General features: G+C 49.7%; 1 protein-coding gene across 1 annotated transcript in view; it reads left to right on the forward strand.

Moving 5' to 3' along the window:
- Window positions 1-17,647, forward strand: part of CMTM7 (CKLF like MARVEL transmembrane domain containing 7) — an 18,252-nt gene extending 605 nt beyond the window's left edge. Inside the window, exons 2-6 of the mRNA XM_026045496.1 lie at window positions 5-110; window positions 12,726-12,899; window positions 14,666-14,764; window positions 16,108-16,189; window positions 16,531-17,647. Of these exons, the coding sequence (XP_025901281.1) occupies window positions 5-110; window positions 12,726-12,899; window positions 14,666-14,764; window positions 16,108-16,189; window positions 16,531-16,544 (475 nt within the window). The 3' untranslated portion in view covers window positions 16,545-17,647. The remainder of the gene's footprint in view (window positions 1-4; window positions 111-12,725; window positions 12,900-14,665; window positions 14,765-16,107; window positions 16,190-16,530) is intronic.
- Window positions 17,648-22,915: the final 5,268 nt, after the last annotated feature.

Consider the following 22,915-nt stretch of genomic DNA (forward strand, 5'->3'; position numbering starts at 1 on the left):
GCAGCGGGGCCCCGCCGCCGCCGCCCGCCGCCGCGCAGGGCGCGGACGCGGAGCTCATGGACGGCGCCTATTTCCGCTCCTGCGCCGGCATGATCAAGGTGGCCCAGATGGTAAGGGGCGAGCGCGGGCACCGTTGGGACCGTTGGAGCCGTTGGCCCCCGAGGGGCGCCTTGGCTGCGCCGTCCCCGCGCTGCGCGCGAAGCCCTGGGGCGCCGGCCCGCTCGTGGCTTTGGGCGGCTGGTTGAGCCCTGCGGAAGGAGGAGAACGTCCCCGTTTCTGTGACCAAGCTAAACACGCCGTCCAGGCGGCGTCTGGGACGCCTGGCAACTGCGCCGGCTTCCGCCGGGACGGGCGCGGATGCGGCCGGAGCGACGCCGCTTCCCTGGAGCTTCCCTCGCGGGCAGCGCGAGGGGACGGTGGCGGCCCCACGGCCTCCTGCCTGCCGCTCGTGGCGGCCGGGACGCGGCCGGCCCGTCGGGCGCCCGCGTGGAGCTGGCGGGGTTTCAGCGTGGACGTGGCCGGCAGCGTGGGCCACGGCATTGCGGAGCCTGCCGGTAAAACAGGGCCGCATCCAGTGCAATCCGTGGTGGAGTGGCGCCCGGATGGCAGCTGGTGCCGCAGCGTGGCTCCGCACACTGCGCGTTGCTCCGGCCGGCGGCGGAGAGGGCCGGCGGATGCGCAGCTTTCCTGGTGCCCGCAGCTATTCTTAGCCTCCGGCCTGATTTATCAGCGTAATTCCAGCAAGGGCAGCGAATAATGACAGATGCCTAGGGAGGAATGTGCAAGACAACATGTGGAGATACTTCCTCTCCATGTATTGTAGTGGTAGCCCAGTGACTTTTTAAGCTGGAGCCTTCTTTTTGAGCCTTCTTGTTTGCTGGCCCTCAGTGTCTTTCCTTCCTGCATGTATTTCCCGAGTCATTTTTTTTTTTTTTTTTTGGAACCTGTGTAAATTATTAACATGTGCAGAAGTCCTAAATAGCATTTAAAAGCCGGGAATCATTTTGTTCCAGGTTACAGCAAATAAAATAGCAAATGCTCAAGTTCTTATCTGAAAGCCACCCAGTCTCTTTCCACCCCTTAACAGCCGTGTACCTTCCTCCATCACCAGCCTGTAGAAATGGCCCTGTTAGCCGGAGTTGTGAGTGTGTCTGGACCCAGCCTGCACCAGCTGAGCAGATGCACGGTGCTCACAAGGTCCCCGAGCACGAGAGGTCCTCTCCCCATGAATGAGCCTCTGTAGCAGTAACAGCCGTGGTCTGGTGCACACTCCTCAGCTGGGCTCTTCCCAAGCCATCGCTTGTAGCTGGAGTAGCATTTTGAGGGACAAAGTAGCAGCACTAATGACAATACTCTTGAAATGAACTTCTGCCGTAAAGGAACCTGCCCACAGCCTTTAGCTACAAGTTTGTTGAGCGCTTCCTTTCGCTGCTGTGGAAGTGCTGGTTCCTTCTCTGGACAAGAAACATCTGCTCCTTCTGAGGTCCATCCTGCCACGTTTTCACTGCAGGTGTTAACTGTGACCCTTAGGGTTGGCACATGCCTATTGTGCCCAAGTTTGGGTTTGGTGGACGTGCACAGACCTTGTGCACACACTTTTCATGGCAATACTTTATCTGCACTTTTCAGTTTCAAAATCATCAGAATTTAAGCTATCAGTTTTCTGCAGCGACTTCAACATAAGTTAGAATGCCCTATTTTAAGTTGCCAGCAGCAGTGTTTCAGCTTCACCTTAAGTTTTCCTAGCTTTCCCGTTTGCCTGTAACATCAGGAATGGCGTGTTCGGCTATTCCTGGAGCTTTGTGTAGATAAACTTCTTTTGATGTGACATCATGCTACCGATTCTGTCTTCTTCCGAAATAAACTTTGAATGTTCTTAGGAAATTATGCAGCAGTGAGTAGAAATAACCAGGCTGGTTCTAGATGAACTGCACCCGATCAAATACAGTGAGGTGAATACTGCCCTGATCCCCCTTTATTTCTTTCTGAGAGTGTTTCCACTCAATCCATGGGTCCATTTCTCTTAGTAAATATTTTTTCTTGCAGGGAGTGTCTGCGGCATCTGCGCTTATAAAGAATGTTTTGTTGTAAATCTGGAAACGCTGGTTCATGTGGCTGGGAGGCCTGCACTCTAATTAGGAAGGGGAGCCGTTAGGGGAGCTCACACAGGCCAAGGACAGGTCTTTGAGGATGGACCTGCACCACATTTCTTTGCTTCTGGGCCTCTGGAACTGGTTATGAAAAAGGTTTTTGATGGTTATGAAAAAGGAGACGTTACCGTTCCTAGTTTCTTGTTCTTGTTTTTTACCACAAAGTAAATTACTTGAGAAAGAACAACGTAGTCATCTGTTAAATAATGGAATTAAATAAAGTGGAAAGGAAAACACTTCTGTTATTAGTTTGTTTTACATAGCAATAAGACAGCTTGGAAGATGTTTTTCATGCATGTGGCTTTTAGAAACAAAAGCAAAATATTGAGTCCTACAACTGTTAGCAAGGCCTCCATTTTTAAAACCCAGTTTCTGAGCTGGCACTGTGGTTTCAACAAGAAGTTTTAAAGTGTCTGCGATGCTAAACCCACTGATACAATTTGATGATGATGAAAATAGCTGGATTTTGTTTTCATATTTGTAGTTTTGCGAAGCTCTTTTCTATTCATGGTGCTGTATACTGGATCCAGTCGTGGTCCCGTGGCGTTAGCATTGATTGCTAAGGCAATGGCTGAAGACACAGCTTTCCTGCTGAGTATATACTTCATTTTCAAGTTGTGTCTTGACAAAAGCAATTACTTAGTTGGTGTTTGAATGGCAAAAAGCAGCCTTTAGTTCTAGTGTGAGCGACTTAGAAGTGTGCTGAAACTTCTCTGGGTTGTTTCTATGCTAGCATGCATTCAGGTGCTGCTATTCAAGGGCATATGAAGCTGTCAAGCACTGAAAAGCAGGTAGTTCAGTTGCTGGAGCCAAGATCAGCTGCTGAATCTGCTGGATGAGATCAGCCAAGTTTCCTGGGGACCTACATTCGGCAGATACTAAAATATGAGAAGAAAACACAACCTGTTATTGGAAGGAAAAAAATGTCCCGATCAAAACTATTGATACAGGAAAACTAGCGATTCACAAAAATAAATAATCGCTGTTTGGAATAATTTGTGAGCTACTTAATCTTTTGTAATGACTTTGGCCTGGATTGCCTTCCTGCCCGTGGAGGGGATTCGAGTAAATCGTCCAGTTCTGTGCAGCAGTGCGTTGGTGACCGTATGTTTTTGTCAGGCAGCAAATAATGAGAGCAATTCTGACACTGTGCAGGGATGCTGAAACTCTAAGCTTCTCTCTTGGGCCTATATAACCAGGGCTTTCCCAGACCATCACTCTGCCTGTAGTTCTTCCAAGGGAAAATAATGGTTTTATAAGCCAGAAAACTTAGATGCAAACAGCTCTGTGTTGTGCGTGACTCTTCATCTCCGATAAGATATCTCTGATATCTCTTCATCAGCGATAACAGGAAACATCAAAAACGATGCCTGCTGTAACCGTCAGCAAAGTCGTGACATTTTGTACAAAAAGGCTCATTCGGAGGCATGCAGGAGCTAAAAAAGTCACCTTCTCAAAGAAGGTAATTTAGGAAAACCAGTCCGAAGATGGGCCAGTCCCTTGGGTGTGCAGCGGCGTGCCGACCTGTTGGCCGAGCAGGGAGAAGCGGCGTTTGTGTGTCAGCAGCAGCACTCCCCGGTCAGGGCAAGGCGGGAGCTGTGTGCGGTGGCTGCTCTTTGCCTCCTTGCCCTGCCCGAGGCTGCTGCGGAGAAGGGAGCCTCCATGGGAAGCTGCTCAGAGCAGGAAAACACTTCCCTGCAGCCCAGCGTGGCTCCGCGTTAAGCAGGAGCATCTCGGTGAGGAAGGATTGAGCCTGGAATTGGAACCAATGAGCCTGGGAAGCCGTGTTGTTGTTTCTGCTCAGGGATCGGGGACTGTGTGTCTCAGCCGGTCGGGTTTTTCCGCCTCTGTTCCGGGTGACCCCGTTCCGTGTGTGCCCCTTGCCGGGAGGGGAGGCTTCGGAGGATACCCCATGGCCGGGGTTTTGCTTGACCCGCTCTGTGCTGTCCCTGGGTAGCACTGGTGCAGCTCGTGGAAGGTGACACCGCAGACGGGGAACCAAGGGAGCTTTAGGGAACCGAGGGAGCTTTAGGGAATTGGGGGAGCTTTAGGGAACCGTGGGAGCTTTAGGGAACCACAGGAGCTTTAGGGAACTGCGAGAGCTTTACCTCCCCTCTCTCGACAATTCCCCTTTCCCTGGGGCTTTTAGGTGCAGTGTCAGCAAGAGCAGCGGGCTGCGGTGTGAGCACAGGGGCTGCCCAAGCCTGAACTGGCTCCGTAGGCTTCAAACCATGTGCTAAGAATTTAGTCCCCTTTCCTTCCTGGGCAGGGAAAGCTTTCTGTATGATTTCTGTGTCTGTCAGCACTAATAATTATTCTGATATTTAACCTGCTCTAGAAGGCTAAGAATTGACCGCAGGGCATTTTGCAACGAGGCGGTAGCACCCTTGGTAAAACACTCGTTAATCCCTGGCTGTGCCAGTGAATTATTGTAGCCCAGAACGGGCTCCCATCGAGCGTGAGGGTGGCTCTTCCCGCGCTGCTCCTCTCACGCGCCGTGCAGCGCGCGCTCGCAGCCTCCCCGCACCCGGAGCAGCCCAGCACGGGCCAGCAGCGCCTTCTCCGAAACCGAAAATGGGCAACGAAGCCTAGAAATGCGCCACATCACCTGAGACAGACGTTCAGCATGCTTCAGGGAGCAGAGTGAGCTAGCAGCCGTGGTTTCCTGGCACATTGCTTTTACCAGACGGTAGATTTGCAAATGCCTTTTGAAAATGGTAATTGCATGGAGATGGTGCCTGCAGAAATGCGGATTCTTACTGCCCTGTAGCTTTCCTTCGGGAAGTGCATGTGCTCCCCTTGCCTCTCTGCTCACCTTGAAGACTGTTCCGTGAAAGCCTGGCCGCTTCCCACGCGGCCTCGGCTCCGCGCTGCGGCCGCCGCCGCCTCCACGCCGGGTTGTGCCCTGCGCTCTGTGGCCCTTGTGCTCCCAGTTTGTGGTGAGATGTGATGTGCAGAGAGCGGCCAGGAGCTGCTGCCTTCTGTGCATGGATGTCAAACTTGGAAATGGCCCTATGTTCCTTTGCACATGCCTTCTTTTGCAGTGGCTTCAGATTCCCTAGGGACCGATAAAGCTGGAAAAACTCCCTGCCCTGTGATGTGGGTAACCTGAGGAATGTCATGGTGAGTACAGGTGTAGCCTCCTTGTCAGCCAGGTGCCTGCAGCTTTCAAAGCCAAAGCAGACGTGGCCACTCTTCCTGCAGCACTCGTAGTGACTGCTGCGCTCCCGGCTTCTTCTCTCCTGCTCACAGCCTGACTTAAGGAAAATGGAAACGTGACGAGATTGAGACTTCAGGAGGAAGAACGTTTCCTTGGAACATTTTCATTCTGCATCGTGTTGTTTCTGAGCTCCAGAGCACACGTGGGGTGCCAGGAGTAAAACATGCAATGGCAGCAGAGGGAGAGGTTTGCTCTTAACCTTCGATGACCCACAGCAGCTGCAAAACCACAGAAAAATGTGGCATATTTTCCTGCAAGCTTGTACTCCACCCTGGCCCAGACCTGGGGAGGCCACTCCAAGAGCTCTCTCATCCATGTGGGAGATCCAGAATTCCCAGGTGCTCTTTGCCACCTGCTGACTAACAGAGCCTGTGGAGTGAAGCACGAGGGACACTCCTAGCAGACAGTGGGTGCTGTCCCAGCCTGCCGAAGGGCTGCCGGGCTCCAAAGCTGTCGCTTCAACCAGTACCACTGGGGAAATCGCATCTATTGCCATTTTCCCTCACATTTATTGTCCCTAATTTCCACCTGAGCTCCTTGCCAAACACCAGTGTTTGCAGCTAGGGAAAGGTGGTTCTTCCCTGCAAGAGGGCACCAGGACAGGTTGGCCGGTGGGGGAGCGGCTCAGCTGGAAATGGCCGTGATGGAAATGGCCGTGATGGAATGACCATCATTTTCGGGAGCTCTCCTGTGTTCTCGCCGATGGAACGCATGGTGTGCCGGCACAGCGTGCCCTCATGGAAGCAGAGCCCCTCTCCCCGAGCAAGCCCTGCTCGGGGCTTTGCCGTGGCCAGCAAAGCCCTGCTGGAGGTGACAGAGAGGAACTTCTCAGCTGCTGCCTCAGCGGCTGCCCGGGGCCAGGAGCAGGAGCTGGCAGGAGTTAACCCAACGTTTGGATCGGCCAAGCGCTGAGGGCCTCCGTTGGCGAGGAGAGGCCGCGTCTGCCGGGGCAGGGGACATGGGCACCGGGGCTTTCGGGAGCTGCTGGCAGCGTGTCCTTCATCTCAGCAACAGCTTCCAGGAAGACCAGGTGCCTTCTCTGTGTGTCGGTTCGGTAGGCTGCCCCCATGCTTCTTGCCATGAGATGCTGTTCTTGTCTTAGGTGTTCCTGTTTGAGCCCTGCGTAGCCGGGCGCTGCGGGATGTGTGTTGGGCATCCCGGTGAAGTGAGAAACTCCACGGAGTCTGAGGACTTGGTTGGCTGGCCAACCTGGGCTCCTCTGTAGGAGGTATTGCCATGCATGGTTGGTAAATCTTATTTTGAACAGCCATAAATGTTATCTAGAGGAGCACTATGACTAATACATGACTATCAAGCTCTCTGTGTATTGTATATTAATTAAAATACAGGATTTTCCTGGCTTTTTAAAGGGCAAGCCCCAGCGGTGTATGTTTCCAAGTAGGGATTCAGAGATGCTTTACTCCTGCAAGGAGCTCTTGTCCCCTGCAGGCTGGAGGGCTGTGGGCAGGTGACATGGGCCTTCTCCTGCAGCCTAGGCAGGCTCCTTCTCCAGAGCCAGGGTTGGGGAGCTCAGCTGCTGCTCTGCATCAGCAGCTGCAGAGGCTGAGCTTCTCCAGCAGTGTTTATGCCACTTGTATGTCTTGGTCTGTGTCTCCATGGCACGTAGATTCTTCTAGGTCGTTGTTGCTTTTCCTTCTGGATGAAGAGACACACTCTGTTGCCAGTTCTTCACACAGCCCAAGCCTTTCAGCTTCTATCAACAGCCCTGTCTGTGGGCCTGGGTCTCTCTTCTCCCTTCCTTTGCCTTCTCTTGTCTCAGAAACACCTTGGGTGCTGAAGCAGCCTTTCTGCCTTCCCACCAACCTCCACATTTAGGAATGTCATCTGTCCACTGGTGCTGGGGCCACTTCATGTCTATTTTACCACTCTGGTCTGTGTCTGAACAGATTAAAAAACCCTTCTTGCTAATAAATAAAGAATAGCACTATAGCAATGGGATAAATGGATGAAGAATACCACCTGCTTCTAGTTAGGGTTGGCCTCCTATACGAGGCTTGGAGGCCCTGAATAAGACTAGCTCACTGCCTTTTCACCCCGCCACTATTCTTATCTTCAGCAAATAGCCTGTGGATGGTGGTGCCCAAGAGGAATTGGGCACTTGACTGAGGCCAAGCAGCCTCCTTATTTTAGCAAAGCAGCCAGACAAGAAGGAAATCTGCCCAGACGCGGGAGCTGAGGGATTATTGTGCAACCCAAGACTGAACGCTTTGTACAACTAGGCACTTGAAGGCAGCTGATTTCATCTGGCATTAGTGAAGGTTTAAATTGCCTGGGTTCTTTATGTTCTTTCTCTCTCCTTAGTGGAGGCTCTGCTGTTACAGCTCACGTTTCCAGCACCGTGCTGGAAGAAGGAAACATGGATTACAGCAGCGGCCGGCGTTGTGGTTGAGATGAACTACAGGAGTCTTGCAGGAGCTGCCTGTGCAGCCTCAGCCTGAGCTTTGCCCATCTTCCCGGGCCAGGACGCTGCTCACACAAGTTGCTGTTTCCATCCTGAAATAAATAACACGCGTATTGCTTCGCTGGGTTGAGGTGCAACACTTGGAAGCGTGCAGCGGGCGTCAGTGACACCTCTCCTCTGTGAGAGCATCTAAACAGTGCAGGGTTATCCTAATTGGCACTCCTGGGGCTGGAAAATTCCACTTGCTCTCCTGGCTCTCACAAGCTGGAAACTTTGACTTTTTCCATTAAAAAAATAAAAGCATCTAGCTCTTATATCATTTTTTTTTTTAAAGCTATGATAAAAGTTGGATGCAAACTGGTGCTGTTCCTTGCCCGGGACTGTAGACAGACGGCTTTTGTGCCGTGGCTTGCACTGAAACGTGGGTTATTTTAAGGGAGTGGAAGCAGCCGCTTTTCAGCCGTTTCACTTGTAGCACTCAGGGTCAGATTCTCAGATTCACTTGGACTCATTGCCAGGTAATCTTTCCTTCCAAAATTAATCGGTGAAGCTGTTTTTCTGCATAGAACTTGAGCAGTATTGCTCAAAACATTAGTGATTTCCCAATTCCTCCTTTTATTCAATACTGAGACAATGGAAGGAGGATTAAAGCAGTGCAAGGGTTCCCCAGTGCTCTAGGAGTTGCAAGAGGAGCCCTCCTCTCAGTGCCATTTACTGCATCTGGGGAAAAGCAACGACAACAAAAGAGCCGTTTCTGGTCTCTAGAGGGTTAAATTGTCAGAGATGATGGGAAAGGAAAAGCACTTCTAGATTTTCCAGGTCCTGGCAACTGCAGGTTGGAGCTGGGTAAATCTACTGCCTGTGGTACTGGTCCCGTTGAAGCTGCCCCTTCCACTTGTTCTCCTGGATGGTGCTCTGAGGTAACATAACGTTTGCTTCCGCACCTTCTGAATGAGGATTTGGCTTAGTGGGCTTCTAAAACCAGGGGTTTTGACATTTTGCCTTTCACTGTCACCCAAGAAGAGCATTCTTCTCATTTTTTTTCCTCTCGCAGCTGTTTGCTCGTCCCTTTCTGTCACTGTGACCATCCAGTACGTTCTGCTGGTGCCACACAGTGCTGCTGAGTGGGAACGGTGGGACCTGCCTGTTGTATGGACAGAGTTGGGTTAAATGGATCAGATTGTTCCTCACTACTGGAAATAATCTTTGTTTAGCTAATTGCAATGCTGATCCTGATGCAAGGGAATGCGGAAGATAAATAGTATATATTAAAAGAGGGAATTATGGTGCGATTGCATGAAGAGAGGGAAATTTGGTTCAGGGAGAATGAGAGCTATAGAACAGAGGAAATATAGAGCATAAAGCAGGGAAAGAGAGAAGGGAATAAGGAGCAGCCTGAAAAAGGAAAGCAAGCACTGGAGACAGAAGCTAAGACAAGGTACAGTTTTTTTCTGGGAAAATAAAGCATAGAAGGGAGCACAGTCAGGAGAGAAAATAGGAAAAAAGCAGGAATGTGGTTGATTGCATGATTTGCAATAACGACAGTCAGTTCCCTTCTGAGATGAAGATGACGATGATGATTAAAACTGTGGGAGCAGCTAGGAGTGCCAGGCAGGGAGCAGACCCCCGCCGTACTGCATGTTTTACAGACCCAGAAGGGAAGAATAATCCTTCCTCTGTAGTCCTTAGCAGAACTGTGGAAGAAGGGCTGGATGCAGGCCAGCGGTAACGTGCGATGATCAACAGCTGGGAATGGTCAACAGGATGGACAGTGAGCTTAGTATTAAATGTGTGCTGGCAGTTAGAAAGCAAGAGTTTACTGTGGCTCTCACATTTTTTTTCTGCAACACATGATACCAAAGTGAACTGCACGTAAATAATCAGCTGCAAGAGATCCCACTTACCCCATTATGGTGAACTGGGTTTCTTACTTCTATTGATCTTGTACGGTGCAGCAGCAGCAACAAAGTGACCCTAAAGCAACCCACCTTGAAAATAGCTTTGTTTTCCTACTCTTCTACTTGTTCTGTGACCGCCTCTTTTGGTGTTTTAAGATTTTTTCCACAAGTATTTTCACCCGTTGCTTGTTTGTTTTATCTGTGGTCTAGGAGGTTTTTGGTGAGCATTCACACTGGAAAGGAAAACGGTCATCTTGACCTAGGGATTTATTAGCAATGTTCACAAATTCTGTGGCATTTTGCATGCCTAAGTGTTTTAAAGGTGAAAATCTTTGACACAATGTATAAGATGTATTTACCAGATCCTGTTTGGTGGGTAGGGGAGCTGGAGCAGAGAAATTACACGATTTATTCAAGTTTGGACAACAGAATGGTTATAAAGCTGGGGTCAGAACCCAAGGGCCACCGATAACCCAGTTCTTGCCTTGCTCTGTCATTGTCCCTGCTGCTCAGGACATTAGGCTTTCCTTTGGAACCGGGTATTGCTCATATTGGGGATCGGCATGGACTTACATTTCTGCAGGTAGGTGGGCCTGAGAAAAAGTCAGATTTTTTTCCAAATGTTACAAGAGAATTAAGCATCAGCAATAAAGCCAGGGCTTTATGACACCCATTGAAGCAGGACAGTAGAAAGATTAGATGAAGTCCTTGCACAGATTTATTCTTGGGCTATAGCTGTGCAGCCAGGTGAAGTGCCAGCCAGGGCATGGGGACAGGGATGGCAGCCTGACAAGTCCTTCCTTGTGCCCGGCTTCCTTGCTTATCCTCAGGGCCTGGAGATCTGCCTGTTACGGTGCTGGGTGCTGCTGGCAATTGCTGCCTCCCTTCAGCTCCCGTTGGCTTCGCTGGGAGGTCATTCCTCAAATATCCCAGTGTTTCTGACCACTCTTCATAAAATATTGGGGCCAAGGGAAACGTAACGAGTTTCTTGTGTTAGCTGAATTCAATCAACTTCTGTAAAACAGAATAAGGACAGAGCTTTGTTGAAACCAGAAAAAAACCCTTGGAGTTGTTGCAGATTTTCTTTGTGTCTCTCATGCACCTCGTGTCAGGCAGCTCTGAACCTGGTTACATTTGACAGAGCCCACTGAAAATTTCTAATGAAAATTACCTTTATTTGAGCTGTGCTTCTAGTCTGACTGCCTTGCTGAGTATGGGTCACAAGGCTGCTGCTTTGGCAGCCTACAAGGCTTATAATGTTGAGAAATACGATACAGAAATGGAAATCTCAGTGCCCTGAATTCCTGTGAGTCCAGTTTTTATTTCTAAGATCTATCAACCCGCACGCCTGAGCACGGAAGCATAAAAACAATCATAACATTTAATCATTAAATTACTTTTTTTTTTTTTGCCATTCATTTCTCTCAATGTATGCCCATGTGTCTGTACCACAAATGAGTTGCTGAAGTATGTGATGGATTGCATGCCAGGCTGCTAAATACTCATGATTTCATCACAATCTCCGGGAAAAGAACCTGTGAAGAAAATAAGATGTACTCATCACCTGTTACATCACGATAAACTGATACCTGATGGAGCAACTTTGATATTCACCACATTTAAAGCAAAAATAATACTCCGTGGCGTTGCTTAGGAAGGGGTTGCGTGTCTGCTTTGGCTCGCTCTCTTCTTCATAGGGTGAGTTTTAGTGCTGGCTGGACCTGCCAGCCACACGGGGCTTAGTGTTAGGGACAGGAGTTGGTGTGGGCCCCTTTGGCTCTGTCCCAGTGTGAAATGACTTGTGTGCCTCTGATCAGGGACGTTCTTTAAGAACTGCAAGTTTCGGTCCTGTTTTGGGGAGCTGTAGCAGATTCTTTACTGACTTACATGTTGTATCTTATTAGTTCTAAGGATTATAGCACCTCAGATGGGTTTTCTGGACCTTATCCTTGGATTGCTCACATTTTTCTTTCTGTTTGTTCTGAAATGTGTATCCTTTCTGCCAAGCAGAAAAAAATACTTTCATGCTTCCCTGCAGGTAAAAGAGCAGGTCTGGTAAAACAATGATTGAACTAAGTAAGCATTTTTTTAAGCTAATCCTTGTTATTTGGATGGTGGTTGTGCTTGGAGGCCCCAGGCCTTCTGATGCTCTGTACACATTGAAAGAGTTGTCGGAGGTGACGAGTCGGGTGCGAAAGGAGCCGCGAGGCAGATTGCACAGTTCCTGTAAATTAGCTCCTGCTGCTCCGTTTGCACAGCACACCTGAAATTGAGCACGGTGGCTACTGTGCTCTCCCACCTGAATGAGGGAGAGCCCTTGTAGCCTTTGGAGGCTGTTCTTGGATAAAGGCAGGAAGAGGACAGCGCTTCCGTAAACATCAAAGCTTGCAGGGAGCCCTTGTTGTGTGTCTGAAGGAGGGCAGAGAAGCTGGTGCAGCGGCTGGAACAGAGACCTGAGAGGGAGCAGCTGAGGGAGCTGGGGGTGCTTGGTGTGGAGCAGAGAAGGCTCTCCAGAGGAGACTCCACAGCCTCTCTGGGCAGCCTGTGCCAGGGCTCTGCACCCTCACTGTCCAGAAATGTTTCCTTCAGTTCCTGTGGAACTTTTGGTGCCTCAGCTTGTGGCCGTTTCCTCTAGTCCTATCCCTGCTCACCACTGAAAAGAGGCCGCCCCCCTCCTCCTCACTGCCTCCCTTGAGGTATTTATACATGCTGATCAGGTCCCCCCTCAGCCTCCTCTTCTCCAGGCTGAACAGGCCCAGCTCCCTCAGCCTTTGCTCATAGGGCAGATGTTCCAGGCCCCTGATCATCCTCGTAGCCCTGCGCTGGACTCTCTCCAGCAGCTCCACATCCCTCTTGTACTGGGGAGCCCAGAACTGGACACAGTCTCCAGATGTGGCCTCATCAGGGCTGAGTAGAGGGATTTGCTTTAAACCTGTTGTTCTTCAGTTTCTAAATACCCTTTTGTTGTGTTTAAAATCTCCGCAGGCCTCTGAGCACTGTAACAAATCTCTATAATGTGCATTTTTGTCTTTCAGGTCTCGCTGCTCATTGCGTTCATCAGTGTGAACAGCTCTCAGTGGCCGGACTACACCGCGTACAGCTACTTTCAGATCGTCGCCCTGTGCGACTTGGTTATGATTTTGTTCTTCTACATCGTCCACATTTTCCGAATCTACAGGCTGCTCACCTGCGTCAGCTGGCCCCTTGCGGTGAGTCAGTTCACTGGGCTGATCTTTAAATTAGGTGGTCCATCTTCTTGTGCTATCTCACACTAATCAGCTCTCTTAAACTTTTCTTCTGCTTTTAGTAATTTAGAGAAATCTTAAATGCAAGAAATAGTTGCTAGCTTTTAATAGAGACTACATTTACAGTGTGCATTGTCGCAACAAGACTGACATGCCATTTTGAGCTTTGCATACACCACTGAAATGCTTTTAATTTTTGTTGCACATTTGTTCATCAAATGTCCTAAAGTCACTGATATGTTTAAGGCACTGGAGTTTATGGCTGCTTAACTTCAAATAGCTTTATGGGTTGTTATGATGCATCATTCGTCTTTTACAACTAACTCCCCTTTGGTCAAATAAATGTGTTAAGAACAGACTAGGAAGTCCCGTAAGAGGACCATAAAACTACAAGTAGTGTTTGGTAGAGTTCCCTTCCTAGCTTTCTGAGGCGTGATTTGCACCCAGCAGAATTATAGTGGTTCAGGATGCTGCTCAGAGCTGAGCTCAAGCTTGGAGGTTGCACTGGCCTGATTGTGCCAGGGTTGCTCCTCTTAGGCTCTGTCAGTTCTTCGGCCCATTCTTTGGTTCCTCAAAAGCACAGGTCTGCAAACACTGCTTTATTTGTCTAGGAGAGAACGGCCTTTGCCTGTTAATTTTATCTGTGACAGCTAACTTGTCTGCCTGGAAAGTATTAGTGGATATAGTAAAAGTATTTATGGATCTACTAAAGAGGAAGGCAAGTTGCAATTGGAGAAAATACATCATTGCAAGGATCCTCTTCAGCTGCTTTAACACCTGAGCTAGTAGAAGGAAGCTGTCATGTGGTACAATAGACCATTTCCCTTGAGCAATTTCATTTTGAGTTTATATTCTCTTTCCTTTGATTTAAGAAGGAATCACTCTTCCCTTTTTATACGTGCCACTTGTTTGGCTCGTGCTCCTCGTGCAAGGCAGACATCCCTCCTCTGCATCCCTCACACTAAGGGAACAACCAGTGCTCATTTTGCAGAAATAAACTTCTAGGGAAAAAAAAATCATTGTTTGCCCTAAGTTTTGTGGGGATTCAGAATCTAAATCCCCAGATAATTTCTGCTTATAATGAGACCAAACCGGCTCCTGGAGCAGCCCTGCCCTGAGTAGGGAAGAGGTTGACTGTGGTGCCTCAGCACTCTCATCTGAGCAAGCTGTGGCATCATGTTTTGCTGCATAGCTGGCCTGCAGGCACACTTGCTGGCTTAAGGCAGATGTCCTGAAACTTTTATCCTGGTTATGAGGGTTTGAGAGAATTGTGGGGATTTTGTTTTGTTTCGTTTTTCTGATTCTCTCCTGTCTCGGTTTTAAGAGAGATGTTAGTAAATCCAGACGTAGATTCACCCCTTGCCTTCTAAGGTTATCCTGGAGTAGAGGCATTTGCTTTTCCTCTTTTGTAAACATTAAAAATTTCACTATCAATAATGTGTAATGTTGGATTGAAAGGCCAGTAAGTAGATGTAATTCCAGTGAAATCAGTGGACACGAAGACTGGCCCTCCCTTTCAAAGAGCAAGTCACATACGGTACAGAATTCAGAAAATGTTTCATTTTCCTTGGTGTTTGTTTTATAGGTGTACTTTTTTCTTCTGATTTTTCTTTACTCTGTGTTGAGGACCCAGTTGAGGGACCTTTGCCAAGTTATCTGGATTCTAATGCATACTGAAATGCTTCCCTGAAAAACTTTCCTTCTAAAGCAGGTTACTCTTGTCTTTGTAGGAATTCCTTCATTATTTAATCGGTACGATTCTGCTTCTCATTGCATCGATCGTAGCAGCATCCAAGAGTTACAATTTGAGTGGACTGGTGGCGGGAGCGGTAAGACTGAGTTTTAGCCTTGACTTTTTTTTATTACAATGTGTATTAAGTAGGACTTAATTAATACAGTAGTTATAAATCTATTGCTTGTCATTTTATTCTCTTAGACTTGCCTTGCTTTTGTCTTAGTGGGTGAACTACTTCCAAAGTCACCTCAGTGTGTGTTCTGTAACAAAATGCCACCCGAAAGGGGTTGCGGACTCCAGACTCATCACAGAAGTGGGTATTTGCCTCATCCATGAGCTGAAACCAAAGTCTCTAGCTTTAACACACAGAGACTAATGTATCTGCAGGAAGAATTAAGACAAGTCACTTTGATGAATTGCTGTTCTAGCAAATAGAAGTCACTGAAGTCACCTCATCCCTATCTCTGCATTTGATACCTACTTGCTCTTGAATAGCGCCTCGTTCAAGATCATTTCTTCTGAGCTAAAACGTAGGGTGGTCGTGGGCTGACTTACTAGATGTGCTCTGCCTCTGTTGCCTGGAGGGCTTTGTAGAGCTGTGCCTCTTGAGTGGGGCGGAAGTATTTTGACAGCAAAAGTTCTTAAAATACATGTCCAGCAAAAGAACTGCCCCCTGAAAATTAATCCTGCTAATGTGTTTTGTAGAAGCTACAAGACTTGCCCAACTTGTTTATTTGGCAGATGGCAGGGAAAGACTTGTTTAGTGACAGATCGCTTTTGGTCAGTCTGTGGAGCAGGTATATTCTCCCTTCTTGAGTCAAGGGTGGTGTCTTGGGAACTGTAAGAAGTCCCCTTTAATCAAAGCACTGGCCTCACTGGAGAGGTCCTAAAATATTCCCCATAATAATATGGTGTGTGGCGAGTGCACCTATCCCTTCAGAAGCATCCCAGCTCTTGCCAGTGGCAAGAAGGCACATGGATGGATGCCTTCTGTGTCAAAGCTGTACTGGGCTCTCCAAAGACTGGTTTTTCAGGAACTGCAAATCGGTCCCTGCATGGGCCACGTTCACCTTTGCTGTGTGAATGGGATTTGCCACAAGAGCAGGAATGGGAGATGTCAGCAAAAGTCCTTTTCTTGTTCCAGAGCCCTAGGCAGGAGTCTAAAGGTGAAGCTTTATGCTGCTCTCCGTCTTGATTTTCCACTTTTATGTGATTCTCAGTCTTTCAGTCTTGTTTTGACAGATGTAAGCTGCTGTATACTACAGAATTTTTAGTAATTTTACTATATTGGAGAGTGGAAGAAAACAAGTTTTAATCTGATTACCTCAGGAAATACGTATTTTGATATATAAGAGACTCATATTCATGGAATATGAATCCTCTAACATTGTGTACATTTCTTTTTTTATTACTATTATTGTTGTTTGTTTTGCGCAGACTTTTGGATTCCTAGCTACGATTCTTTGTGTTCTAAGCATATGGTCATCCTACAAAGTTTCGTGCATCACTCAGTCGACAGGTCAGTATCACGCTTAGCACCTGCCAGGTGCTCACCTAAACGAGTATTTCTGTCTTCCTCTGGCAGTGCCTATCTGGAAGGATTTACTGTTCCCTGCTACTCAGTTACTCACAAAACAATAATTCAGTCATGTCAGTCAACACAGATATATCACAGCTACTCACAACTGTTACCAACTAACATGGAGCAAAATAACTCATTTCTAGTAAGCGATGAATGTGTCCTCGTCCTCTCTTCTCCCTCCCCTAGCCCCAGTCAAGAGGAGGTTTCCTGTGTGTTCCTTAACCTAGTAGATGAATTTGTTCATGACAACCCAAATCACACTGGTTTCCTTTTCAAAGATGCAGCTGTATGACTCACCTCAGCAAGATATCCGGGCCTGACCAAATAGGATACCAAAGAGAAGAATCCAGCCCTGGGAAGAGAGCACGGTATTTTGTTAGTAGCCTGGACAACGGATAGCTTTTGAAGATCTACTTGAACACCTATGCAAAACACTGTTGGGAACCAAAGGTTTTTTGCCTTCCCTTTACCCCCCAAAAAGTTCATAATGGAGAACCTGCTTTTTCTGAGCTTACTAAAGAAGAATGACTTCTGTCTTGCAAGCTGCAGTGGGATCATATCCAGCTATTTGCAATAAGTGCAATTAAAACACTTTCGGAGAGCTGGTCAGTTCTCCTTCCAGAGGGATGGAGAAAGCACTTCTGATTTTCCCCATCTGTTTACAGAAGGGAAATCTTGCAATTCCTGTCTGGTTCTTAACTTCCAAAGATGTTTCCTTTAGCAAAGGAACTGTGACAAACCAGTTTGTGCCTTCAGAAACCCAAGTTTTTGTTACCTCTTCATATCATAACCATGGATTATTTTTAACATCAATTTAGCCAGCAATGACAATTGTGAACTGCAACTTGGATAAATCACTGCAAATGCTCCTTTCTAGCCAAACAGGATATTATGAAACCAATATTTTCTTCACAATTTTTTATCATTTATTAACAATCAAAGGTTCTTCTTAAACTTCTCTGTGCCAAAATGTGTATCCAATAATATTTATGTAGTGGCTTGTGGGATCTTTATCACAAATGCTCATTGGTAAAATGGATGTTTGCAGGACCTGTTCAGTAGAAAAATTCTGTGCATTCCTAGAAATTACTCTTTTTGGAGACTGATGTTCCCTTTAGCATCTAAAGTGGGACTTTCAGTACTGTCAGCCTATTCCACCCGGCCATAACAGTGCAGCAGGTTTCTGGGAGAATAGTGGGATTTACACAGGTCCCCTGAGCTACATTTTCTGGCCTTTTTCTATTTGTCTGAAGCCATGCATCGGTACTGGTCAGCAATTTAATGACCATGCTGTAGAAAACTGGATGGGCATGGTAGATGGGTAGGGATACAACCTCTCCTCTTCCCTTCAACTCTTCCCTTCCCCCAGAGGAAGCAGCAACGCTACGTTTCTCTTGGTGTCTCCTTTGCCTCTGGAGGGAAGTGCTCACGTAGGTGTTAGGTGCTTTCCCTGCTCTTGCCAACCACGTGCAGAAGCGAGTGTTTTGCTGCGCACTGCTCGCGTGCTGCCGACATGGGCTCTCTGTGGGGAGAAGCATCTGCTGAGGCTGCAGCTGGAGGCCAAATGCTGCCCGCCGTTCCCGCCCCGTGCCTGCATCGTGCTCCCTCTGCCAGCGCTTTTGCAACCTCCCACTCTGAGAAAGGAACATTAGGGGAATTTCATGCCGTCCAGCAGCCAAAGAATTCCCGGATGATGCTCTGTTATACCCAAGTAATCTGCTTTGCTGGAAGTGCTCTTGTAAATAGTGGATCAAGAGAAGTAAGTGGCAGTGTCCTCTCTGTTTTGTGCCAAAGACAGGGGTCTAAGGCATGTCTGCAGCCCTTACATCAGAACTGGGTCCAGAGACCCGCCAGATGCTCTTATTGCAGGATGTTTTCAGGCTGGAAAAGTGACATTTCTGCTGGCATAGGTTCCTGACTTCCCCCATATCCTCCCTGTGAAACATGCGTGCCAGGAAAAGCACAGTTTTGCTGCTCTCACCAGCTTTACCGAGGGTGTCTGAATGGCAGCTCTGTCTGTCAGGCACTGCAGCACCTCGCTCAGGCAGGGCTGCCTGCAGAAGTGTTCTGGGTTTTCTTTAGGGTCGGCCTCGTTCTGAAAGCTCCGTCTGTCTGGGACTTTGTCGAATGTGGAATTCCAGGTGTTTCTTAAAAATAAACTATGTTTGCTATTGGGATGATGTAACGGCTGTGAGAATAAGATTGCTCTCTTGTTCATTTTTCTACTTTTTACTCCTTCTTACTAAAACAGTGGTTTTCCATGTGTGTTCCCCCTCCCCATATTGTATGTGGATGTGCTGGTATCTGACTACAGCATCCAAAAGTTGTCCATCCTCTGAGGTAGGTGTAACATTTTCTTTAAGCCAACACAGATGGGGTTTGGGGTTCAGTTTTTGCTGAAACCTAAAATACAAATTCTGAGGGAGGAAAAGGGGTAGTTTCATACTGCACAAAGAACTGATGTTTGATCTATGGGGATTTGAGAGGAGGCAGAGAGCGGGTAACAGTTCTGTGCAGGTAGAAGGTGAGAAAGGGAAATGAAACTGTTACAGAAAAGAGGAAGGACGGCTCTGCAAGGCTTGAGGACCACAGTGCTGGATAAAGACACTGCAGGCTCTGTAACATCTCTTCCACTGGTCTGAAATGGCTGTTTTGCACTATATGAAATACAAAGGAGTGGGTTCTTCCCCGCTAAAAAGGCTTAGGGAACAAATTGCTGTGTGTGGGTGGAGGGGCATAGGGACTAATGCGAGCCCCTCACTTGCCAACGCACATGCTGTCAAGTGTCAACAGTTCGTGGCTGTGGCAGGACTTCAGGAGACGAGGAGTGCTTGAGGTGAAAAAAAAAGTATATATGAATCTGCTTTTATTTCATAGTCTCTTCAGATTTTTGTGTCATGCTAAAGCTGAGGGAGGATGCAAGACCTTTGACATGGGAGCATCTCTTCTTGCCACATGTTGAACCTTGTTTGAGCCTTGGCTAGCAGCCCAGGGTAGTGCCCCTGGCCGTCATGTTAATGGGCACCCTCCGTCACTACTGGGGCACAACGAGCCTGCCCCACTGTCCGGGGCCTTGGCGTACTCACACAAACCCGTCCTTACAAGCACCCGAGGAAACCGCTTTACCCTCCTGTGGGCTATCACCTCTGATCTGTGCTGCTTTACCAGGGCAATGACCTCCTGATTTACAGAGCTGTCGGAGGAGCGCTCGGCAGCTGCCGGGAACAGCCCCTCCGCCTGGAGCTGCTGGCAAAGGGCTGTCCACGGATCGCATCTTGCCGGAGCCGCTCTAAGGGGGAAACTGAAGCAGCCTGGTGTGTCTCCAGCAGGTAGGAAATTTGAAAGGTGTGGGTTTTTTTTTTTTTTTTCTTTTAAAGATGAGATTTTCAGTTTCACATACCCACAAGATGTAGCTACCCAATCTCTGGCACTGTTCTGACGTAACACTGTGGAAGCTGCAGTTTAGGAAGCGGGTGCTGGGGAACCAAAGCCGCATTGTGAGGAGCAGCGCGGAACCGCTGCGGCGCTCACACTGCGAGGCTGCTGTGAGCACTGGCCAGGGCAGCGAGCAAGGAGGCCCTGGCCGGCAGCGCGGCAGGGCAGTGCAGAAGGGGTGGTGGGTGGCACAGAGCCCCACAGAGCAGCGCGCAGGGCGCCCCAAGGCAGGAGCGGTGCTCTTAGCAGCACTGCTGCGCTCGCAGCGCCTCCACGCAGCACTGGCTGCCTCTGTGCAGTGCCCACTCTCTCACTCACTGCGAGTTGCTGAGCTCGGCTTTGCAGAAGGGAGCCCAAGAGGAGCCTTCCTGGGAGTGGCTTCTTGCCAGGCAAGGGCAAACCTGCTCCCAGGCTGCCCGCTCCCTGCAGTCCAGCACTGTGCCATGGCCAGCCTTGAAGGGCAGAGCCTTGGAGGCAGAAGAGCAAGACAGTAGATAAGATAATTTCAATCTAAATGTGCTTTTTGTGTGTGTGTACATCCTGGCTTGATCCAAGTTAAGCTGCTCTAGCCCTAGAACTACCTCGCCACAGTTCATTTTTGATAAAAAGCTCAGTGTGGCAGCAGCCCGCATGCAAACATGGGCTGTCGATCCCTTACGCTGCCCTTTGGGCACCTGCAGCCCCAGAGCACCAGCGGCAACCGCTGGAGATGGATAAACCGCAGCCTGCAGCAGCAGCAGCAAAGTGGCGCGCGGCGCTGCAGGTGCCATGGGACACCCGGGGAGGAGGAGCCGCGCACAAGTAGAGAGGGGAGCCAACGTGCCGCTGCGTGCACAGCCCAGGGCAGCGCTGCAGGAAGCACCTGCGGGTTTCTGTGGCCGAGTGTGGGGCTCCCAGGCAGACAGCGAGAGCACCGTGTTGTTTGGAGCGAGGCTGCTCTGAGGATGACATGGCAGGCCAAGTTGGGAACAGGCTGGCGGGACGTTGCTCCCTGCAGGAGAAAGCACTGCTCACACAGAGTCCTTTCTAAGTTATGTGTGTGTGAAACGCCTGCTTTTTCCTCACATGGTTGCGTTTGTGCAGGAAGAGCTCCAGCAGACCTCTTGGGCATGGGAGGGATTATGGCAGGGCCCTGGAAATCCTGGGAAAACAAAATAGCAATGCAGACTTGGAGGCACCTCGCTCTCAGGCACACAAGGGCAGACCGGGGACACCGGAGCCGGCATTCATCCTGTGTGTGGCTTTACACGGAGCAAACACTGTTCCTTTGGGGAGAAAATCAGCAAATGTCTTGAGGGAGATTTGCACGGGATGAGTGTGAACGCCCAGCCCGTCACCTGCATCCCCAGTGCTGCTGCTCTGCACGAGGGGCCGGTGAGCAGCGTGGAGCCCTCTGCTGCTGCCGGAGCCCCGGGCATTGTCCGTCCCACACAGGCTGCCCTCGCGTCTGTGTCACTAAATCACGCCTGACATAAACCTTAACGAGCCCCTTGTTCATGAAACCTGGCCGAAGACGGGCACGGTGCTGCAGCTGTGGCTCTACAGCAAAGGGCTCCATTGACGGCTCCCGCTCAGCAGCTTGGGGCGCTTGAGAATGGGCTGTTTGGGTCCTTGTTACCCTCAGCGGAGATGCACAGTTGCCAGAAACAAAAGTTTGTGTTTAAAAGCCCACATCAAGTCAAGAACAGCGTTTCACTCATTCATAAAAGTAAACCCTTCTTGGCAAGGGGCAGAAAACAACCAGACTTGCATTAACAGGACAGTTGTTTTTTGGTGTGGTGTTGTGCCCGCTCGGATAGACCACTCAGTCCTGGCTGTTTTGAGAACCACCACCAGTGGCAAAGTTTAACACGGATTAGAGGGATGGGAGTGGGAAGCAGAACCTCAACAACACGAGCATCAACAGGGCACGCAGCCTCTGAAATAGAGCAAAGGGGCACAGGAGTGTGAGAATGGGTGTCGTGCTGGCCCCACGAGCAGAAGCGGCGAGGCCCGGCTCTGCTTCCCGGGCTGGCCCGTTGCTCTGGGCCGGGGGCAGCTCCATCCGCTCACTGGGCTGCGTACGGGGGGACAGAGCGCTGGGAAGAGCAGCGGCTGGTGCAGGGAGGCAGTGAGGAGGAGGAAGAAGAGGAGGAGGACGAGGATGGGGGCTGCAGCGCGGCGGCCGAGCCGCATTTCGCCAGACCGCAGGGCTGCAAAGGGGAACTGAGGCCTAGCAGAGGCCAAGGCCTGGTGGGCACTCGCTCCGAGGCCGTGCTGCCCTCACAAGCAGCCACATTCGCTCCGTGCTGCCTTCGCTGGGAGCCGCGCTCGCTCCATGCTGCCCTCGCCAGGCCACACGGGAGCCGCAGTGCCCACAAGTGCTGCTGCTGGCACCTCCTTGGAGGCCTCGGCCGTCACCCCAGTGCTTGCCCACTTCCAGGCAGCCACGGCCGCTTATCTGCCCAGCCCTGTGCGGACACTCGGCCAAGAGATAAGAGGTCACAAGAACCAGAGGGAGTGAGTGCTGGGGACGCGCTGGCTGTCGCCCTGAGGTGGTGGCGCAGGTGCTGGCGATGCGGGTCACGCAGCCCAGCACAGCGGAGACGGGGCTGCTGCTCCCGCCTCTGCTCGGCCCCAAGCGGGAGGCCCTGTCCTGTGGCAGGGTCCTCCCTGCCCTCCCGTGGGCAGAGCTCCCGGGCCCCGGCGGGGACGGCCGCTCCATGGATGGCCCTGCCGAGGTGCCAGCCTGCCAGCAGTAGCAGGACCGGAGCTGGGCTGGCCTCGCGCGCCCCAGGCTGCTCGCGGTCCCCCCTTCTCACATGCTCTGTAAATCCACCACAAACACACCCTTCTATTACTGTACCTTAAAACACTAGAGGTGTGTTTTTTTCCTCATCAATCCTTAAAGTTCCATGAAGTTGCCAGAGATAAGTGGAAAGAGAGAATTTCACCTTCAATGTTGTTATAACAACATTCCAGTTTTCCAGTGTCATTCCAGTTTTTTGTGCAGAAAATGAAGAAGTGCCTTTCTTTTCTGCCCCACAAACTGTTACACATGGGACCAAGGAGGTCCAACCAGCAAGCAACACGCAACTTGCAGGATTATTCAGCAAAGAGGCGACCCGGCAGAGAGCACGTGGGTTTATTTTCCTTCCTCCCACCCTGGTGAACAAAGATTTTTAAAGGATCCAGTGGCTTCCCCTCAACCGAGTAACTTGATTGTCAGTATTTTTCAACTCCAGATGA

The sequence above is a fragment of the Nothoprocta perdicaria genome, unplaced genomic scaffold (genome assembly GCF_003342845.1).
Source record: "Nothoprocta perdicaria isolate Ctin4 unplaced genomic scaffold, notPer1 scaffold_40, whole genome shotgun sequence".
Classification (NCBI taxonomy): Eukaryota; Metazoa; Chordata; class Aves; order Tinamiformes; family Tinamidae; genus Nothoprocta; species Nothoprocta perdicaria.